This window comes from Panthera leo, chromosome D1 (genome assembly GCF_018350215.1).
Source record: "Panthera leo isolate Ple1 chromosome D1, P.leo_Ple1_pat1.1, whole genome shotgun sequence".
Taxonomy (NCBI): Eukaryota; Metazoa; Chordata; class Mammalia; order Carnivora; family Felidae; genus Panthera; species Panthera leo.
Genome location: NC_056688.1, coordinates 61,170,129 through 61,188,543, shown reverse-complemented (window position 1 = coordinate 61,188,543; position 18,415 = coordinate 61,170,129). Strand labels below are relative to the sequence as shown.

At 35.5% G+C, this 18,415-nt stretch overlaps 1 protein-coding gene across 1 annotated transcript; it reads left to right on the top strand.

Moving 5' to 3' along the window:
• Positions 1-10,788: 10,788 nt before the first annotated feature.
• LOC122201108 (putative olfactory receptor 52P1) lies at positions 10,789-11,742 on the top strand. Its single transcript, XM_042907023.1, has one exon. The coding sequence runs from the start codon at positions 10,789-10,791 to the stop codon at positions 11,740-11,742; it is 954 nt and encodes a 317-aa protein (XP_042762957.1).
• The last annotated feature ends 6,673 nt before the right edge of the window (positions 11,743-18,415 follow it).

Here is an 18,415-nt window from a genome sequence, read left to right as displayed (position 1 = left end):
AGGCTTTAGTTTGTTACAGAAACAGTTCCACACATCACTAAATCTTGGCTGAATAAATTTAAGGTTAATCATTGTCAATAAGATTTCTCAAGAAACTTAGCTTATATTTAATTTTAGTAAATAATTTATGAAATAATTTTTCGGAGTAAATTTACCTCTGGGCTCTAAGACATCCAACACGTTATATTTTTATTTTTTATTAAAAATTTTTTTGAATATTTATTTACTTTTGAGAGAGAAAGAGACAGAGAAAGAGAGACAGAGAAAGAGAGAGAGAGGGATTCCTAGGCAGGCTCCATATTTTCAGCATAGAACTTGACCTAAGGCTCAAACTCACCAACTGTGAGATCATGACCTGAGTGGAAATCAAGAGTTGGACATTTGACCGACTGAGTCACCCAGGAGCCCCTGGTACAGTAAGCACTTTATTTGTGGCAAGTGAACACTGGTCACAGAATAGGTTTAAAAATTGAGACAAAATTTTCTGTCATGGTAAGGGTATTCAGATATTTAGATATTTAGATATCTTTAGATATTTAGATTTAGATATTTTTAGCTCATTTAGATATGATTAGCTCATATGTCTTTGGATGCAAACGTTAGTCTCCATTTTCATTAATTAAAGTTATGTCCATGTGAGCTAAATGGAAGAAGCTGATTTTGGTCTAAATGTCTGTCAAGAAATATACTAGCTCCATGTGGCTTGCAACATAACCTAGTAGAGTTATATGGTAACTTATGTAAAACCAAACTCAGATGTAATTATAATCAAGACCAATTTCTTTCATTTAAAGCAATAATTGTCACAGAACATCTTTATTCCTCTCAAACCCTAAGACCACGTATCACGTATTCAAAATGATTTTGGTTTTATGGGCATAAAATTAGGCTATCACATTTATTTTGCTATAATATTTATTTATTTATTTATTTAATACAGTGCCAAAATAGATTTAGATTTATTGATAATTAAGTAGAAGGAGGAAAATAAAATTTGGGGGTGATGAAAGGCAGAGATCAAGAAGACAAAAAAAATCCATTATAACGGTGGTTCCCAACCTATGGACTCCTGAGGCCTAGGGAGCAATAAACTCACTGCAAATGATGCATAAGTCCAAGCATTTATCAAGCATCTTTTGCAGATTGTTTGAATACAATTTTACATGCATATAAGTGTTTTTCAAGGTATATAAATGCTATGATTGATAATATGCAGCTCATTTATTATTACATTGTTACCACTATATTTTTCATAATGTGTTTTTTCAATATACAATTACTGAAAGCAAAATTATTCCTTATGTGAGTCGATAAAAAAACTTACCCAAAGCATGTCTTTATATTTAAATAGACTAGAAACTACATCTTTATGCAACTGAAGTACATATGTTTTCTTTTTTTTTCTTAAAGTTTTTATTAAAATTCTACTTAGTTAGCATATAGTGTAGAATTGGTTTCAGGAGTAGAATTTAGTGACTCATCACTTACAGGTAACACCCAGCGCTCATCACAAGTGCCCTCCTTAATACCCATCACCCATCTATCTCATCCCCTGCCTACCTCTCCTCCAAGCAACCCTCAGTTTTTTCTCTATAGTTAAGAGTCACTTATGGTTTGCCTCCCTCTCCTTTTTCTCCTTCCTCTGTGTTCATCTGTTTTGTTTCTTAAATTCTACATATGAGAGAAATCATATGACATTTGCCTTTCTCTGACTGACTTGTTTTGCTTAGCATAATACACTCTACCTCCATCCATGTGGTTGTAGATGTCAAAGATTTCATTTTTATGGCTAATATTCCATTATATATATAATATATGTATATATATAATTATAATAATATATTGTAATAATCATATATATCTATATCTATATCTATATATATCTCACATCTTTATCCATTCAGCTGATGGGCATTTGGGCTATTTCCATAATTTGGCTATTGTAGATAGCGCTGCTATAAACATTGGGGTGCATGTGCCCTTTTGAATCAGTACTTTTGTATCCTTTGGGTAAATATCTGGTAATGCATTTGCCGGGTCGTAGGGTAGTTCTATTATTAACTTTTTGAGAAATGTCTGTACTGTTTTCCAGAGCGGCTGCACCAGTTTACATTCCTACCAACAGTGTAAGAGGGTTCACCTTTTTTCCACATCCTGACCAACATCTGTTGTTTCTTTTGTTGTTAATTTTAGCCATTCTGACAGGTGTGAGGTAGTATCTTACCAGTTTTGATTTCTATATCCCTAATGATCGGTGATATTGAGCATCTTTTCATGTGTCTGTTTGCTATCTGTCTGTCTTCTTTGGGAAAATGTCTATCATGTCTTCTGCCCATTTCTTCACTGGATTATTTGTTTTTTGAGTGTTAAGTTTGATAAGTTCTTTATAGATTTTATCAGATGCCATTTGCAAATATCTGCTCCCACTCCAAGGGTTGTCTTTTAGTTTTGTTGATTGTTTTCTTGCAATAAAATGTATTAACATTGCCCAGGGACCTGTTACTTTCATTTCAGAGAACATTCATATTATTCACAGGAGGGATAACCACACCGGGATAGATGGACAAGATGATATGAATGTTGTGGAGAATATGAAAGATAATTACTTTTATGCACTTTCAAGGTTATTTTGAAGTTAATGGCACTGGCTCACAAATAGAAAAGAACAAGAACAAGAAATGGAAAGAAAGAATGAATTGCAGTGAATTTTTAAGGAAAATGATAAAACTAGTGTTCAGAGGGTGAAATGTGCCAGGCTGAAAAAAGCCAGGAGTGAGACAACATTCAGAATCCAAGTGGGGAAAGAAGGAGGGTGAACAACCAACACTTAGGTATAGGGTCATTATTCTAGATTTTCAGAGATTAAGCATGAAATGAGTTCAAAAATAGATCTTAGGGGTTAAAGTCCAAGGGAAAAGGTGGGGAAAATGTTAAAATCAGGGTGAACTATTTAAAAAATAGGCAAAATTTGGATGACTTTACATTGAAGTGAAGGATTTTCTTTTTCAGCTAAAGGCATTATGGACAATGTTAACACATAAATACCCAATTAGAAGTCATTGGCAGAATTTATCACTAGTTTTAGGCTAGAATATGTAAGAAGAACCTGAAAATCAACAAGAAAAACTCAAAACAAACAATAAAATCAGTCAATAAGTGAAAACAACTACTTAACATGAGAAAAAAAACCACAAATGACATTACGGTGACCCTCCAGCATATGCAAAGATGTTCAGCTGCATTAGGAATAGAAGAAATGCAGTGTCTGAAATCTATGAATATTTGAAGTATCATTTATTACCATATTAAACCAGAAAATATCAGAGGCTTAAAATCCCAAGCAACGAAAATATAATTTGTGAAAAACTGATAAGAGAACAGAGAATACACCCGAGTCTGTGAGTGTGTATGAGGACCCATGAACATGGTGAGAAGAATTACAAAGTAACCACACATTTGGATATCATGTCACAGTAAATGGAACAAGAGAAATTAATAATAAAATGGGGATCTTGAAATAGCCTGGATTATAATCAATTCAGACCTTATTATTTCCCGAGTCAATAGGAATTGTCAGACTGTCTGTCTACACTAAGGTCATTTTTATTTCTTGGTCTTCTTACAACATTCTATATGGACTAATCATTTGATTAACAGTCCAGGGACACTGGGCATTTTACGCCTGTCTCTGTAGAGACAAAATAGAAACATATGAGCTTTATCCACACATGAACTCTGGGGAGTCCCAGTGTTCTATGTCTGCCCTAGTGTTAATATGTCTGTGCATAGTTCTGGCCTGTCTTATTTTCCCTCCATCTTGATGTCTCCTGTGTATATAATCAGAGGACTTCTTGGCTTTCCAAAACCTTATGAGATCCTTGAACATCGTAATAACCCATCGCAAGGCAGCCATGGATACCATCTTGCCCGTAGAGGCCTCAGTGCCCCTGAAGTCACCACTGTCATACCTTTTAACCATTCCTAGGTAAGTGGTTTTGTCTGGACATGGCAATGGCAAATCATCATTTGAAGATTTGCAGAGAACAAGAATTCATGTCATTATATGCGGTATTATTTTAGATCAAGCAGGTGGCAGTCAAACGGGAAAAGAAGATATTTAGGCAGAGAAATCACAATACATGTTTGCAAGAGACAGGAGGAGTAATGTGATCTGGTACTAGAGAATAAGGAGGGAATATTCTCCAATGTTAAAAAAGTACTAATTCTTTTTTCTTTTTACGCAAGAGTCTAAGAACTTCCTACTACATACTGGTTTCTGGTTGTGTAACTCATGGTGGTCACAATGTTAAAGGATTATATTTTCAGAAAGCAGTTGAAGAAAGTGAAGAGCGGAAGTAGTAGATGACTATGGAGCTATTGGCCATCTCTAGTGGGTCAGAGGCAGGAATTACAGGATAAAAATATGGGAACTACTTAAGACTGCTGAGGAGGTACGAAAACATGCTGTTTGCACTCAAAATTTATTAGCAGTTTACTGGGTTTCAGTATCTTTATTTGTATGATGCTCACAGTCTCATGAAGGAGATGAACATGAAAATAAGTAGTCACAAACAAGTCAGGGATAGTCTCATTCATTTTTAGGCGATTGTTAACCAACTTTGCAAAAGCAGTTTTCTTATCTGTAGGGGGCACCACACTAATGTTAAGAAATAAGGAATTTTCAATTTTCTTCCAAGAAATGTGTCAGAAATCAGCTGAAGCAAATGGAGAACAGCAAAAAATTAGTGAGTTTTAAAGTTAATGCAATGAACTAAGAGGGTACAGTGGTGAGGAAGTTCAAATTTAAGAGGACACAGGTTATCGGTTTAGTGAATCTGTCTAAGAGCAGATTACTGGTTTGGAGGATAGATGAGTGGATCATTAACCAAGGACATGGAGAAGGATTCCTTCTCTCGTGTCTTTGATGTCTTTGGATGGGAGTGGTGGAAGTGAATATAATTTAAGAGTGTTTGCAAGTAAAATAGGAATTCTCAGGAAAGTTATAGTCCTTAACACTTTTCCCTTCTAAGCAGCAAGTGTCCAATCTGGTACAAGGACAACACAGTAAGTGTAAGTCAATTAAATTTATTAATAGGTAACATTTGTGAGTGTTGACTATGTTCCAGCCACTTTTCTAAATGCCGATTTTTAATTATGTTAATATGGTCTTATTTATGTGAATAGTCTTGTTCATTTCTTGTAGAAACCAGTTGAATGAGTGCTTCCTATTGTTATTCTGTCACACTGTTAAAGAAACAAAGGCATAGTTTTTATGAGGTGGAAATCAAATACCTATTACGTGTCATAGTCAGAGTTTCTACCTGTGGAATGCTATTCTTTGAATAGCATTTCTCATAATATTAGCTAGCACTTGTTAGGTGATTACTATGCGCCAGGTGGCTGACTAAACATTTCCTATAATTAGGTTATATACTCCTCAAAACAACACAATAAAATGAAATATATTTTTACTACCCACATTTTAGAGTTTAGAAAACTGAGATACAGTTTAAGTAATACCAATCCCTACAGCTATAATTTCCCCCAGTAGTGCTCCATATCTCAGGCACAGAAGCAAAAGAGTTGGAAACAAAGTGGGAGAACTGCAAAATGGATGAGAAAGAAAGTGTCTGGGAGGAAGGATTCCTGTCCCCTTCAAGAGTCCTTCTAGCTGGAATAAGTATCAAATTGACATGAGACAGATTAACAGGAGAAAACCAAATATAATAGTGTCCATACAGACATGGAAATTCCAGAGACAGTCAGGTACAATGAGGTCTAAAAGCTACCCTGAACTAAAGAGAAGGTCTTAGGGGTCTAGGACTTCAGAGGGAAGAATGCAGTTCACAGGACAATAAGAAGAAGAACAGATGTTTGGTAATTAGATATTTGCCCTGCCATACAGATAGCTCAGATAAAATCCTTCTCTGCTAATAATCCATATTCTGGGAGAGGCTCCCAGTTTAGATTGTTGTAGGTACTTAATGGGGGGACAGAAGGCTCCCTTGAGCCTGTAGGGTCTTGATAATCTTCAGCTCAGGGTAGTCTTCATGCCAAAGTGGTCCATCTTGGGGCAGCCTGTTCTTGGTCCCTGAAAAAGCAAATGGAATGAGATATTTGGGTATGCTGATGAATAAAAGTTTGAAGTGACGTGTCACAAAATCTTTTTATCTAGAGAGCAAGAATTAATGCGTGTGCTAGAGTATGAGAGAGGAATAGATGCAGTTTTTTTGGAATTTAAGTTTTCAGGGGAGGTCCAGTTGTAGATGATGATAAATGCATGTGGGATGACGTATAGTGTAGTGAGTTTGTCTTTAGAGGAAGGAAACTGGGAATGATGAATGGCCAGTGGGTTAGAAAGGGTCTTTGCGTACATATTTCAAATTCATCTATTAATATAGCAGCAATGCAAGTAGAAAAATAAAACACAAGCCATATGGCAAAGTCAGCGAATATGGGTGAGATCCAGTTAGACATCAGTTCTGATGATGAACTTTGTTTGGAGTAGGAGGTATGAAAGTGCATGAAATGAAATACAGCAGTGCAAGGGTGAGTCTCATGAACATTCCAGATCATGACAATTTAAGAGAATCACCTACATAAGAAAAACACCTTTTTAGTTTTCCCCACTTCTTTGTCTTTTTTTTTTTTTTAAGATAGAAAATGGTATAGAATTTTATGGGATGAAGACTTGAGTTTCATTCTTTTCTTTGGCTTTTGTTGCTGGAAAAGATAAATTGGTTTTGTTATCTTCCAAAATACACGTTAAGTCTTTTCCTCAAGCCCTTACCCCCATTTAAGGTGCTGAAAATATAGATTTGGCACATATATGCTGCTCTCAACTATTTTAATACATTTGTTCCTTGAATGGTTGCAAATTTTGAATAACAGTAGTTTCTGGAAAGAATGAAAGCAAAATGCAGATTATATACATATATATATACATATACATATATACACATTATGTATATATACACACATAATACATGTAATACACATAATACACTATATATATGTATATATTCCTTTATGAAGAGAAAAAAAGTAGGTTTTGAATTTATGTCTGTCACTAAAAACAATTATGAAATGCTATTCTCCATGTCTCAAAATAATTCCTTCTGTACCCATTTAAGATTTAACACATAGGGGTCCTTTGGATGTGATGTTACACTTCCACTCTGTGCTGCTTTTTGAAATGAAGCACAGTATTGATGAAAACTAAAAGAATGTACTATCTTTGATTAGGCTGGAGGAGGACTGTATTTGTTGATGAAGGGATATTTAGAAAGTCTAGAACCACCAGTTTCCCATTGGCCAACATAGAACATAAGGTGCTCCCATGATTCAAAACCACCTTTACGCTATTATAATGTGACATTATCTGGCAGAAAGAATATCTCAGTTAATACCAAATCACTGACAGTCTAGTTGCTTCCACTGTGTCAGGAAGTGAGCAAAACACTGGAGACACCAAGTCCTTAATATGTGGTCCTTTTATTTCGTGTCTCATGTGATAGTGGAGTACTTAGAGCAATTATGTAAATGAATAGCTACCAAAAGATGTAGCACTTGTGCTCATCAATGTGTGTGAAAGATATAGGAGTATTGCATAGGAGAAGTCATTAACTGTTTGAAGTAGACAGCAAACACTTCAGAGAATCAGAGAATGTTCAGCAGGAATTAAAAAGATAGATAAAAGCTCATCAAGCTAATAAGGGAAAAATTAGTCAAATTCAAGGGTAGGGTCAGTTTAAAGTCATAAAAAAGTAAAAACTGTACAGTATGATCCCAGAACTACTAGAAGTTCTGGAACACATTGAAGCGAAGCAGTGGCAAGATGGGGGGCTTGAAAAAGGCAAACGCAAGTGGCAAAGTGAGTTAAAATTTTTTTTAAATAAGATGATGTTTTCAAAGATGAGATTTGGAGCAAACTAATCATATCTAACTTTTGAAAGATAGCTGATCGTGTGAGAAGATGGACTAAGGAAAAACCTGAAATAGGAAGAATAATTAGAAGGCCAGGTCACAGACTACATGGAAGTTAATGAATGTCACAGCTAAAGGAGATGGAGATGATGGCACATGTCGTATTTGATAAGTATCAAATAATTAAATTCGTCAAGATGTAATAGCTGCTTGATTGTACTATTAAGGTTACAAATGGCAAAGGGTAAAGGATAACTCTGAGCTTTTTGGCTTCAACGACTGTGTGGTTGCTGTTACCAGCAAATGAGATACAGACAGATGGTAGGGGAGCTTTCAGGAAAATAGTGAATGTTGTGTGGGACATATTTATATATATGACAGATCATACAGAAAGCATTACATGGCCGCTACCACTATCCTCGCTGGAATGGCAGATGGAAGGCAACGGATTCTGCTAACTAACCCAGATGCAGGTAAAATGCCAGAACGCAGCTGGCCGAAGGAACATTGTATCTGTATGTTTCAGAAACAGATACAAAAACAGAACTAACAGGAAACTAGGAGGGTGTGGGGACTTTCTGACCTCGTGGCAATCTGCTAAATATAAGGTAATGAACAACCTTGCTGAGTTCATTCAGAATAGGCTGACATGTACTTGGAGTTTGTTCTCTGTGGTTCCCTGTGTTACACATTCTAGTGCCCTGAAGGGAGCCTGGCTGTCTATAAATTGAAACAACTTAACATCTTTCTCTTAGCATTGTCTTATAAGTAAATTTACTGATGCCTATAGACCTACTCTGGTCAGTAAGTATGTATGTATCACAAAGCAATTAAGCTTATTTTTTATTTTATGTAATTTTTTCTAGCTAGAAATCATGTCTATATTTCTAGGTGTATTATTTTGATTGCTGCATACCTAGTTGTCTGCCAATGGTCCTTTTGAATTTTTGGTTCTACACTAAGGAGGAAAAATCATGGAACATGGACAAACCTGTAAAGGTATTAAGTTCTCTTTTTATTAAACTTACTTTTTATAGTTTAAACGTTTGATACTCACAGTTTCTTGCCCCAGGGTATCTTATCTCTACCTGAAGTTGTGGGCCTCACATCCGATGTGGCAATCCACTAAATCTGGGTGTTTGTATAATGTTTAAATTCTAAATTCTTCTGAGATGTTTATAATAATTAACTAAAATTTGAATTCCCACTTCCTTACAAAGAAACACCTCAGATACTTACTCAGGTCCAGAGTAGCATGCGCTTGCTAGGAGAATGTGCATATTATAACCAGAAAGTTTTTCCCTCACAGATATTAGGTGGAAATTCAAACATAGAGGCATTGTCAGTAGGAATATTTATTAATATTTATTGACGTTTCATATCGGTTGAGTTCAGGAGCAGCCATTGAGGACAATTACAAATTTCAAAAGGTATGTTATGAAGACTGGGAAGTGCATTCCAAAATTATAATATTGGGAGGAAATTAGATCGTCAGAAGAAGGTTAAGGGCAGTTATCTGAATGAAAAGACAAGATCAGGAAAGGATCATGAAAAGATGCTTGTGGCGCTGACACCAGGAGGACTGGATTGATGTTGATTTGCTATTCATTGCCATTAGGCAGGTTGCAAACCCAAGGTCAAGGCTAGGAGTCAGAGGAGGCAGAACACCAAATGGACTTACATTATTCCTATTAACTGAAGATGTGTGTTGATAGCAATATTTACATTATCTGAAAGAGTGAAGAAATAAATCCCCCCCAAAAAAAATTGGAGGGCACATAACTGATTTACAGCTTTTCTCCCCTAATCACTTAAAATGTTAAATTAATTTCCTTGTAAATCTTTTTAAAACTTAAGTATGGTACTTTATAAGATGTTGAATAAAGTTAACTTTTCTTGGATGGCTCAGTAAAAACAGTTTTTCCTTATTAATATAGTGTTAATATAGAATTAACATATTCATTAAAATATGAATAAATTTGGGTGGGCTGATGAATGCAGTCATATAAGTTCTTATTTTTGAATTATATAGAAAATTGTGGAATATAGCCATTGCAAAAAACAAAAGCAAAACCCAAAAAACCCTGATATCTGGAGAATATGCAGTGAAAACCCTAATGGCAGATTTGTGTTTTTCTACTGTATTCAGCTGATAGTCCTCACTTTCAAGACATGCTTCTGATATCCTGTCCTTCTGATTATCTTCAAGATCTTTTCTGAAATAAGAAAGCATTAACCAGGGGTGAGAATAAGAGTTTATTACTTTTTAATGTTCCCAAGAATTCTAGTTATATTTAAACTGCTTGAATTTCTCATTATGCATTCCTGATTATTTGATTAAGTTGTCTGTGGACTACCATATCATTAAAATTACAATTGCCTTTTACATAACCTGCAAATGACTGCAAATATGGACACATGTGTGTGTGTGTGCTTATGTATTCCCGCATGCATTTCCACACGTCATTGAAAATTCCCCAAGAACAGTGGTCTTTGCCTTTCTTAAAGCTGTTTATATCACAAACACAGAAAAATCCTAGGCACAAAGAAGCAGAAATTTTGTCACTACCTGTATACTTAGTAGATAATAAAAATGAAAGAGTAGAATAGAATAAAATTGGACAGAGAAGAGAAAACTTAGAAAGAACTTAACTAGATCTCATTTGCAAAAGAAAATAATGGTGAAGTGATTTACCCAACAGCTTACAGAAGTTTCAGAGAAAAGTCAGCCCTTTAGATGCACTATTTTAGTACGCATGGAATCTCCATACACAGAACCAATCATTCTGTCAACCTGCTTTCTGTGCATAGGGATTAGTCTGGCTATTTTGTATCTGGGCATGCAAACTCTCCAGTTCTAACATGGCAGACAATGCTACACATCGCTACATCTCATCTTTTTTCCTGGTTGGTATTCCTGGTTTGCAAGATTTTCACTGCTGGATTGGCATCCCCGTCTGCCTCCTGTTTGCCCTGGCCCTGCTGGGGAACAGTGTAATCATCATCACCATCAAACTAGAACCAAGCCTCCAACAGCCTATGTATTTCTTCCTTTGTATGCTGGCAGTGAATGACATGGCTCTTGCCTCTTCCACGGCCCCCAAGATGCTTGGTATCTTCTGGATGGATGCACATTGGATTGACTTTGACACCTGCCTGACACAGTTGTATTTCATTCACACATTCTGCATAATTGAATCATCCCTCTTGGTTGCCATGGCCTTTGACCGCTATGTAGCTATTTGTATCCCATTGCGTTATACAACCATCCTGACAACACCAATGGTCATTAAAATAGGTTTAGTTGGTATGACCCGAGCTATCCTTATGGTTTTGCCCTGTCCTCTTCTTATTAAAAGGCTACCATGTTATACTAAATATGTCATCAATCATGCCTACTGTGAGCACATGGCTGTGGTGAAGTTGGCCAGTGCCAACACCCTCATTAACAGAGTGTACGGAATCTCGGTGGCCCTTTCAGTGATGGTGTGGGACCTAGGGCTCATAGCCGCATCCTATACCAAAATCCTCCAGGCAGTCTTCCGGCTGTCTTCCCAGAATGCCCGCTCGAAAGCGCTGGGCACCTGTGCTGCCCATGTGTGCACTATACTTGTCTCCTACACCCCTGCACTGTTTAGTTTCCTAACTCACCGCATTGGCAAGAAGGTACCTCCAAGCATTCATATAATTTTTGCGAGTTTGTATCTTTTGGTGCCTCCCGCAGTCAATCCCCTGGTGTATGGCGTCAAGACCAAGCAGATTCGCGACCGAGTGGTTGGTCTCTTCTTCCCAAACAAGAAGATTTCTGGAAACTAAAATATGTAAATACAAACTCATATTGGCAGAATCTGTTTTATGAAGTCATGGTATGTTAACAGTAGTTGCAACTTTGTCCCCAAAATGCTATTTTTCAATTCAGTTATACCTTTTAGTGGGGACATTTGATGTTGTGTATTTTTCTCTTATTTTTATTTTGTAATATTTCCTTGTCTTTCTCTTGTTTAATTCACCACTCATCCTGGCTGACTGAGGACCATGCCAACCTCCATGATTAAGTTTCTTTCTGTCATTAATTCTCATTATTATTTCCTGATTCCCTTGGAAAGGTCCTTAGTGCCAGGTCAGTATTCTTTGTTTACTATCATTACATCTTCAGTTGTGCAAGGTCACCTTTGGGTAATACCATCCATGTCAGTCACCTTCCACCCCTCAGTGCTTAAGACTTATCTATCCTGTATTTTCATTGGTCAATACAGTCCTTAAATTGTTTTCTCTCCATCCACTCATTCTTTAAACGTTTCGTTTCCTTTAGATCTGTACCTATGTATCAGCCGATAAATTTTTTTAGAATTTTTCTGCCTTTATGGGAAGCTTTCAGTAAATATTTGCAATAATTGTTATTTATTTAGTATTGACATTATTCCATATTCTATATTTATGGATACTATTTTATAATGTTCACAGATGTGAAACAACTAGGCTAATTATTGTAATAATTTTAAAATTCTCAGTACATTGAACATTGCATTTTATAAAAACAAATTCTTTTTTCCAATTTTCACTGTTACATGCATTAATTAAAAATTCCTGAGTAGGGGCACCTAGGTGGCTCAGTAGGGTAAGTGTCCAACTCTTGATTTCGGCTCAGGTCATGATTTCACAGTTCATGGGCCCAAGCCCTGCTTCTGTTAGTGCAGAGCCTGCTTGGGATTCTCTCTCTCCCTCTAGTTCCCCCTCCCCCAGTTTCTCCTGTATGTGTGTGCTCTCTCTCTTCCAAAATAAATAAATAAATTATAAAAAAATTTTTTAAAAATCCTGAGTAAAAATCATCATTGTCAAGTTTCATCCTACTTATTAAAATAGTTATAATAATGGCTTGACACTCAAATAATGATCACTGTGAGTTTGGCTGTTTACTAAGCCCTTTACATGTATTTACTCCTTTAGTCCACAAAACTATACTTTGATGTAGATGTTATTGTTGTTCTCATTGTACCAAATAGGAGACTGAGGCAGAGAAATGTTAAGTAAATTGCGTGACGGTGACTCACCTAGGACGTGGCAATGTAGAATTGAACCCAGGGACTCTGGCTTTCAAAATACATGCTCCTTATCATGCAACATTGTCCACCATGACAGAAATCTTATATTTAGTTGTTTTATGAATATGGAAGCCTATTCTTGTAAACATTTTATTTTTTATCATTCTACATCTACTCTTCTTTTAAATATTGTGGTAGATCTCTTAAGTCTCCTTCAAACCACTTATAAGTGCTAAATATATTCCAATATTTTGGCAAGACCCCAAGCACGTATTTTTTCTGTTTTACTAGAGAAAGGTCCAATTAGTGTAGCCTGGTACCATTAGTACTATGCTTTCCAAGCTTGAATAAAACTCCAAGACTCTGAAAATAGTACTTACCCACATGGCATTCCCTCTCTGCCTCCCCCCTCTTTTATGGATTCAGTGCATCTCAATTTGTTTCGGTTATATTCATTCAGTGCTGAAATTGAAAACAATTCACTTCTTAATTTAAGATGTTAATTTTATTATACATGGAACACAGAGAACACTACTTTGGGCATATCTATAAAATGCTCTGTTCAAAACATTCTTTTACTTTAGATCATCATGGGCTGAAGCGTTCATTGAATTGGAAATTATTTGTTTTTGACCAAGGTTGGTATATATTCTGTGGCCATTTCATGAACAATTTTGTGTTCTCAAATGAATTAGTTCCTCAAAACTTTATCTTTTCAGGCGTTTCATCTGCAGCCATATTCTTGTTTGTTGCTGACTATATATGTATCTCATCAACTTTTGTGTGTTTTAGATTGCAGAGAGCTATGTTTTCTTATAATAACCGTATAGTTTTTCCATTTATTCATTTAATATATTCAGAGTTGCTTTATCAGATATTTTAAAGCTGGGTTTTGGGGGAAAAATCAAGTTTAAACACTGATTCCATCACTAATTGCTGGATGAGTGTCATTTTTAACTTTATAAATCCTAAGCTTCATCATTGGTAAATGTGGAAAATAGTTGTTATACATTATAGTGTTAAAGTAAGAATTAAATGAGACAATTTATGAAACATAATTATCATGATAGTCAACACACATTCAAAATGCCCCAAGGAGGAGATTTTGCACTTATTCCCCCACCTAAGCCATATTAAAAAAAAATTCTTATTTCAGTGAATAACATGTCAAGTCACTGAAATCAGTAATAGAAAATCAGTTAATGTTATAGAGTGTTGATTAAATGTGAAATATAGGCCAAAGGAAGATACATGAGAAAATAAATGGTAAAAAAAAAATAAGTAAAGAGAAAATAAAATCCAACAGCCATCCCAGGTAATTTAGAAAAAAAATAAATATAATACATTTAAAAATGTGTAGATGATTATGAAACACCAAAAATAACACTGAGTCTGAGAAAAAATTCTAATTGAGGCGTATTGGAGGAGGTTCCAAGAAAAGGATGGTTGAGACTTGAAGAGTGATGATAATATCACCAGGTAACTGGGTGAGGGTTTCCAAGTAGAGGTAATATCCCAACAGAACTGAATACACATAGTAAGAAACATGAAAATGCACCCAGAGGACAGCGGTGTCATAAAAACGAAAGAAGGATAAACCTTCAAGGAAAAACATACAATTAGAAAATCAGTTGGGACATCCAATAAGAAAAGATCTGGTGTGTGTCGCTATGAAAATCATTGGTCACCTTGGGAAACAAAAGACAATGCAACAGTGATGGTGAAAGGTCCATACAATCTTATGTACAGTGGAAGACACTGGATCCAGGTAATAAATCTAGTCCAAACCCTGAACTTAAAAATTAAATGGCTACACTATAGTTTGCACTTACATAGCCTAAAACTGCTCTTGATCAATCACACAGAATATGGATATGTCCAGCATATGGGACAAAGCATCACACAGAGATGAAATGCAGCTTGCTGCTTCTTTCTGTAAATAAAGTCTTATTGGAGCATCACCATATCCATTAATTTATGCATTGTCTATGGAAGCTTTTGCCCTACGGTGGCAAAGCTAAATAATTAAGACAGAAATCACATGACCCCAAACCCTCAAATTATCTACTATCTGTCCTTCTATATAAATATATAATTTAGAACAACAATTCATTCCATTATAATGTCTTATATTCCTGTCCGCTTGTCTTTATTGACCTTCCCTTAAGCTTTAAACCTTCTATCAAAATTTTATTTATAAGAACCACATTATAAAAGCCACAAAAAATTTACAGATAAACTCTTGAAAATACATAGGTCTACTTTACCATTCAGTATTTCCTATATATACACATCAATGTGGGAAATTTATTCTATAGTTTAGTTCCAAGAACACCAAAAATTCCAGTGGCCAAAATGGACATACATAATATAGAAACAAAGTATCTCCTTTGAAGAATTAATGGTTTTTCTTTTTAAGTAATAGCTATAGCTAGGATAATTTATTTTAAAATTCATTATACTTGGGTGTCACTTCAAAGTAAATACACACACCACTAATGGGAATAAATTCAATGTTCAAATATCAATTAATGTTATCCACTGCATCAACAAGCTAAAGAGGAAAAATCATGTTATCATATCAATTGATGCACTAAAAACCTTGACAAAAATCTAACACTTGTTTCTTGGGGAGAAAACTCTCATCAACCTAAGACTAGAGGGTAACTCTTCAAGTCAGTGAAGAACATCTCCAAAAACTTTACATCTAACATCATATTGAACAGTGAGAAACCTCTAGAATCAAGAACAAGGCAAATATACCGCCACTCAGTATTCCCATTCAGCATCATATTGTCAGTCTTAGCTAGAGAAATAATGCAATACAAAAAAAAATAATAAAAGGTATATGGATTTAGAAGGAAGGAATAAAACCACTTGTCCACAAATAAATAGGTGAGGTACATCTGATTTTTTTGGTAGATCAAATTCTTTTGTATGATACTGTGATGGTGAATACATGATATTATGTACCTTTTAAAAAAACAATAGAAATTTACAGCACAGAGTGGACATTAGCATATAGAAATTAAAACTAATTATTTAGAAATTTGGAGGATTCCCAGAAGCAATGCAGATTGTAAGAACATAATGTATTTGTAGGCAAATGTACAAAATATCTTCACAGAGGGGGATGATGGGAAAAGGTACTGACTAAGGCACCTTTGGGAATGAGTGGAGTGTAAGAATAAAAGCAACGGTACTGTCCATAAACTCTGTAGTTTAGTTGATAGAGTTGTTTCCCACAGGGGCAAGGATTTACAACTCTGACATGATCTTAGAAGCATACTGGAAATTAACAGTTGGTGACAGATGGTTGAAGACAGATTTTTCACTGTTGGAGTGGTAATTTACTGATAAGCAAGGGAAAGTTGTTAGAAAGATCCATCAGGGGTGGGGAAGTGGCACCTGGGTAGCTCAGTCAGTTAAGCATCTGACTTCAGCTCAGGTCATGATCACACAGCTCATGGGATTCTGTGTCTCCCTCTCTCTCTACCTCTCTCCCACTCGTGCTCTGTCTCTTGAATTAATGTTGCAGATATTAGTAAGAACCCTATATTAATTTAGATACAGTGTTTGCATATGGAAATATTTATATATATATGTGTACGTACATAGGCTAGCATACACACAAAGTTCATTGCTGTGTCAGCTGAAAGAACCCAAAGAAAGATACCCAGGCAGCAACAAGCGTACCTGGGGCCCAGTTACTGGTTTCTAATGCTATTCACCAATAAAAGGAATGAAACTTCCTAGAAAAATGGCTAATTCTAGGACTGGGGAGGAAATGCCCAAGATGAGCCTAGAGCACCTTTCAATGCCATAAAGCAAGAATTGCTACACACACATACACACACACTCACACACTAACACACACACACACACAAAATGAGGGGTTAGTCAAAATGGAGTGAAAACCAAATGAAAGTGCACCCAATGGTCAAACTGGGACAACATGAGCAATAAAATAAAGTAACATTGGATTATAACCCAAATTATACCAAAAATACCAGTAAGTCTATACTGATCTAAATAAATGATTGAATAAATTAATAAGTAGGGAGAATAAATCAGTCTGCCATGTAAAAGAATTCTAAATAATTCAACAAATTGTGCACCTATTCCATCCTCAAAGGAGGAACATAAATCCCCACTCCTTAAGTATAGGCTACATATAGCGATTTTTCTTCCAAAAATACAGTATAAAATGGGAAGTAAAATGGAGAAATCTGACAAACACTAGTTTGGACAAGTAATTAAAGCCAATACACACAGTGAATAAATTGTTGATAATATGTACTCTTGATATGCGATCAAAATGGGACTTTAATTTCTATGACTTTCTTCCCCAGAGCATACAATTCCAATCTAATCATTAGAATAACATCAGATTAATTCCAATGGAAGGGATTCCTATGAAATACCTGAACAGTACTCTTCAATATTGTCCAAGTCATTGGGAACAGGAAAGTATAGCCAAGAGAAGCTTAAGGACTCTTGATACCTAAATGCAATGGGGCATCCAGGATGGGACCCAGTGGTGGTGGGGGGGCGGGTGGTGAAGAAGAAATTAGGTAAAAATTTAAAAAATGAATAAAATATGAACTTTAGTAAATTATAATGTACCCATATTGATTCACTGATCATAACAATTCCAATACAGAATTAAACATCTGAACCCTCATAGCGCTCAGATGAAAGTAAGTCAGAAAATAAGTTAAAAGATTTTCATCTTTTAATAATAAAATGATGATGAAGATGAGGTGGAGGAGAAAGATTACTGAAATCAAAATTAGATGACAAAGAAGTAGTTAGTTCATGATCATTGAAGTTATCAACTTTAAAATGAACTTATGTTTTTAAAGAACTGCATGATCTTAAAATTTTCAATCAGAGGGTAACCACTTAAATTTACTTGTTTTTGAGAAACTTCCTCACTGAAAGATTGAAGAAAATCCTTCACTGACTAAACCAGAAACAAGTCTTCATGTTTTCTGCCTTTTATGTCATCTATTGATTAATTAATTCTGTATCCATAAAAAGTGAAATTGTTTAAATAGGAATTAGAGCCTGTCTCCAATGTAAAACCTAAAACTTTATATGTCAGCAGCACAAACAAACTGGAAACAGCACAGAATGTGACTCAAACTAGTATTTCTCAAAATAAATTTTTATTATTTGACAAAAGATAAATGAGATATCAAGGTGAATCTTTATTTTTTTTAATTTTTTAATGTTTTTATTTATTTTTGGGAGACAGAGAAAGAGAGAAAGAGCGAGCATGAGTGGAAGAGGGGCAGAGAGAGAGGGAGACACAGAATTTGAAGCAGATTCCAGGCTCTGAGCTGTCAGCACAGAGCCCCATGCGGGGCTCAAATTCATGAGCTGTGAGATCATGACCTGAGCCGAAGTCATCTGCTTAACTGATTGAGTCACCCAGGCACCCC

What these genes read in the sequence shown, in the direction of transcription:
- LOC122201108 (XM_042907023.1), top strand. Translation starts at nt 10,789, where the DNA reads ATGGCAGACAATGCTACACATCGCTACATCTCATCTTTTTTCCTGGTT.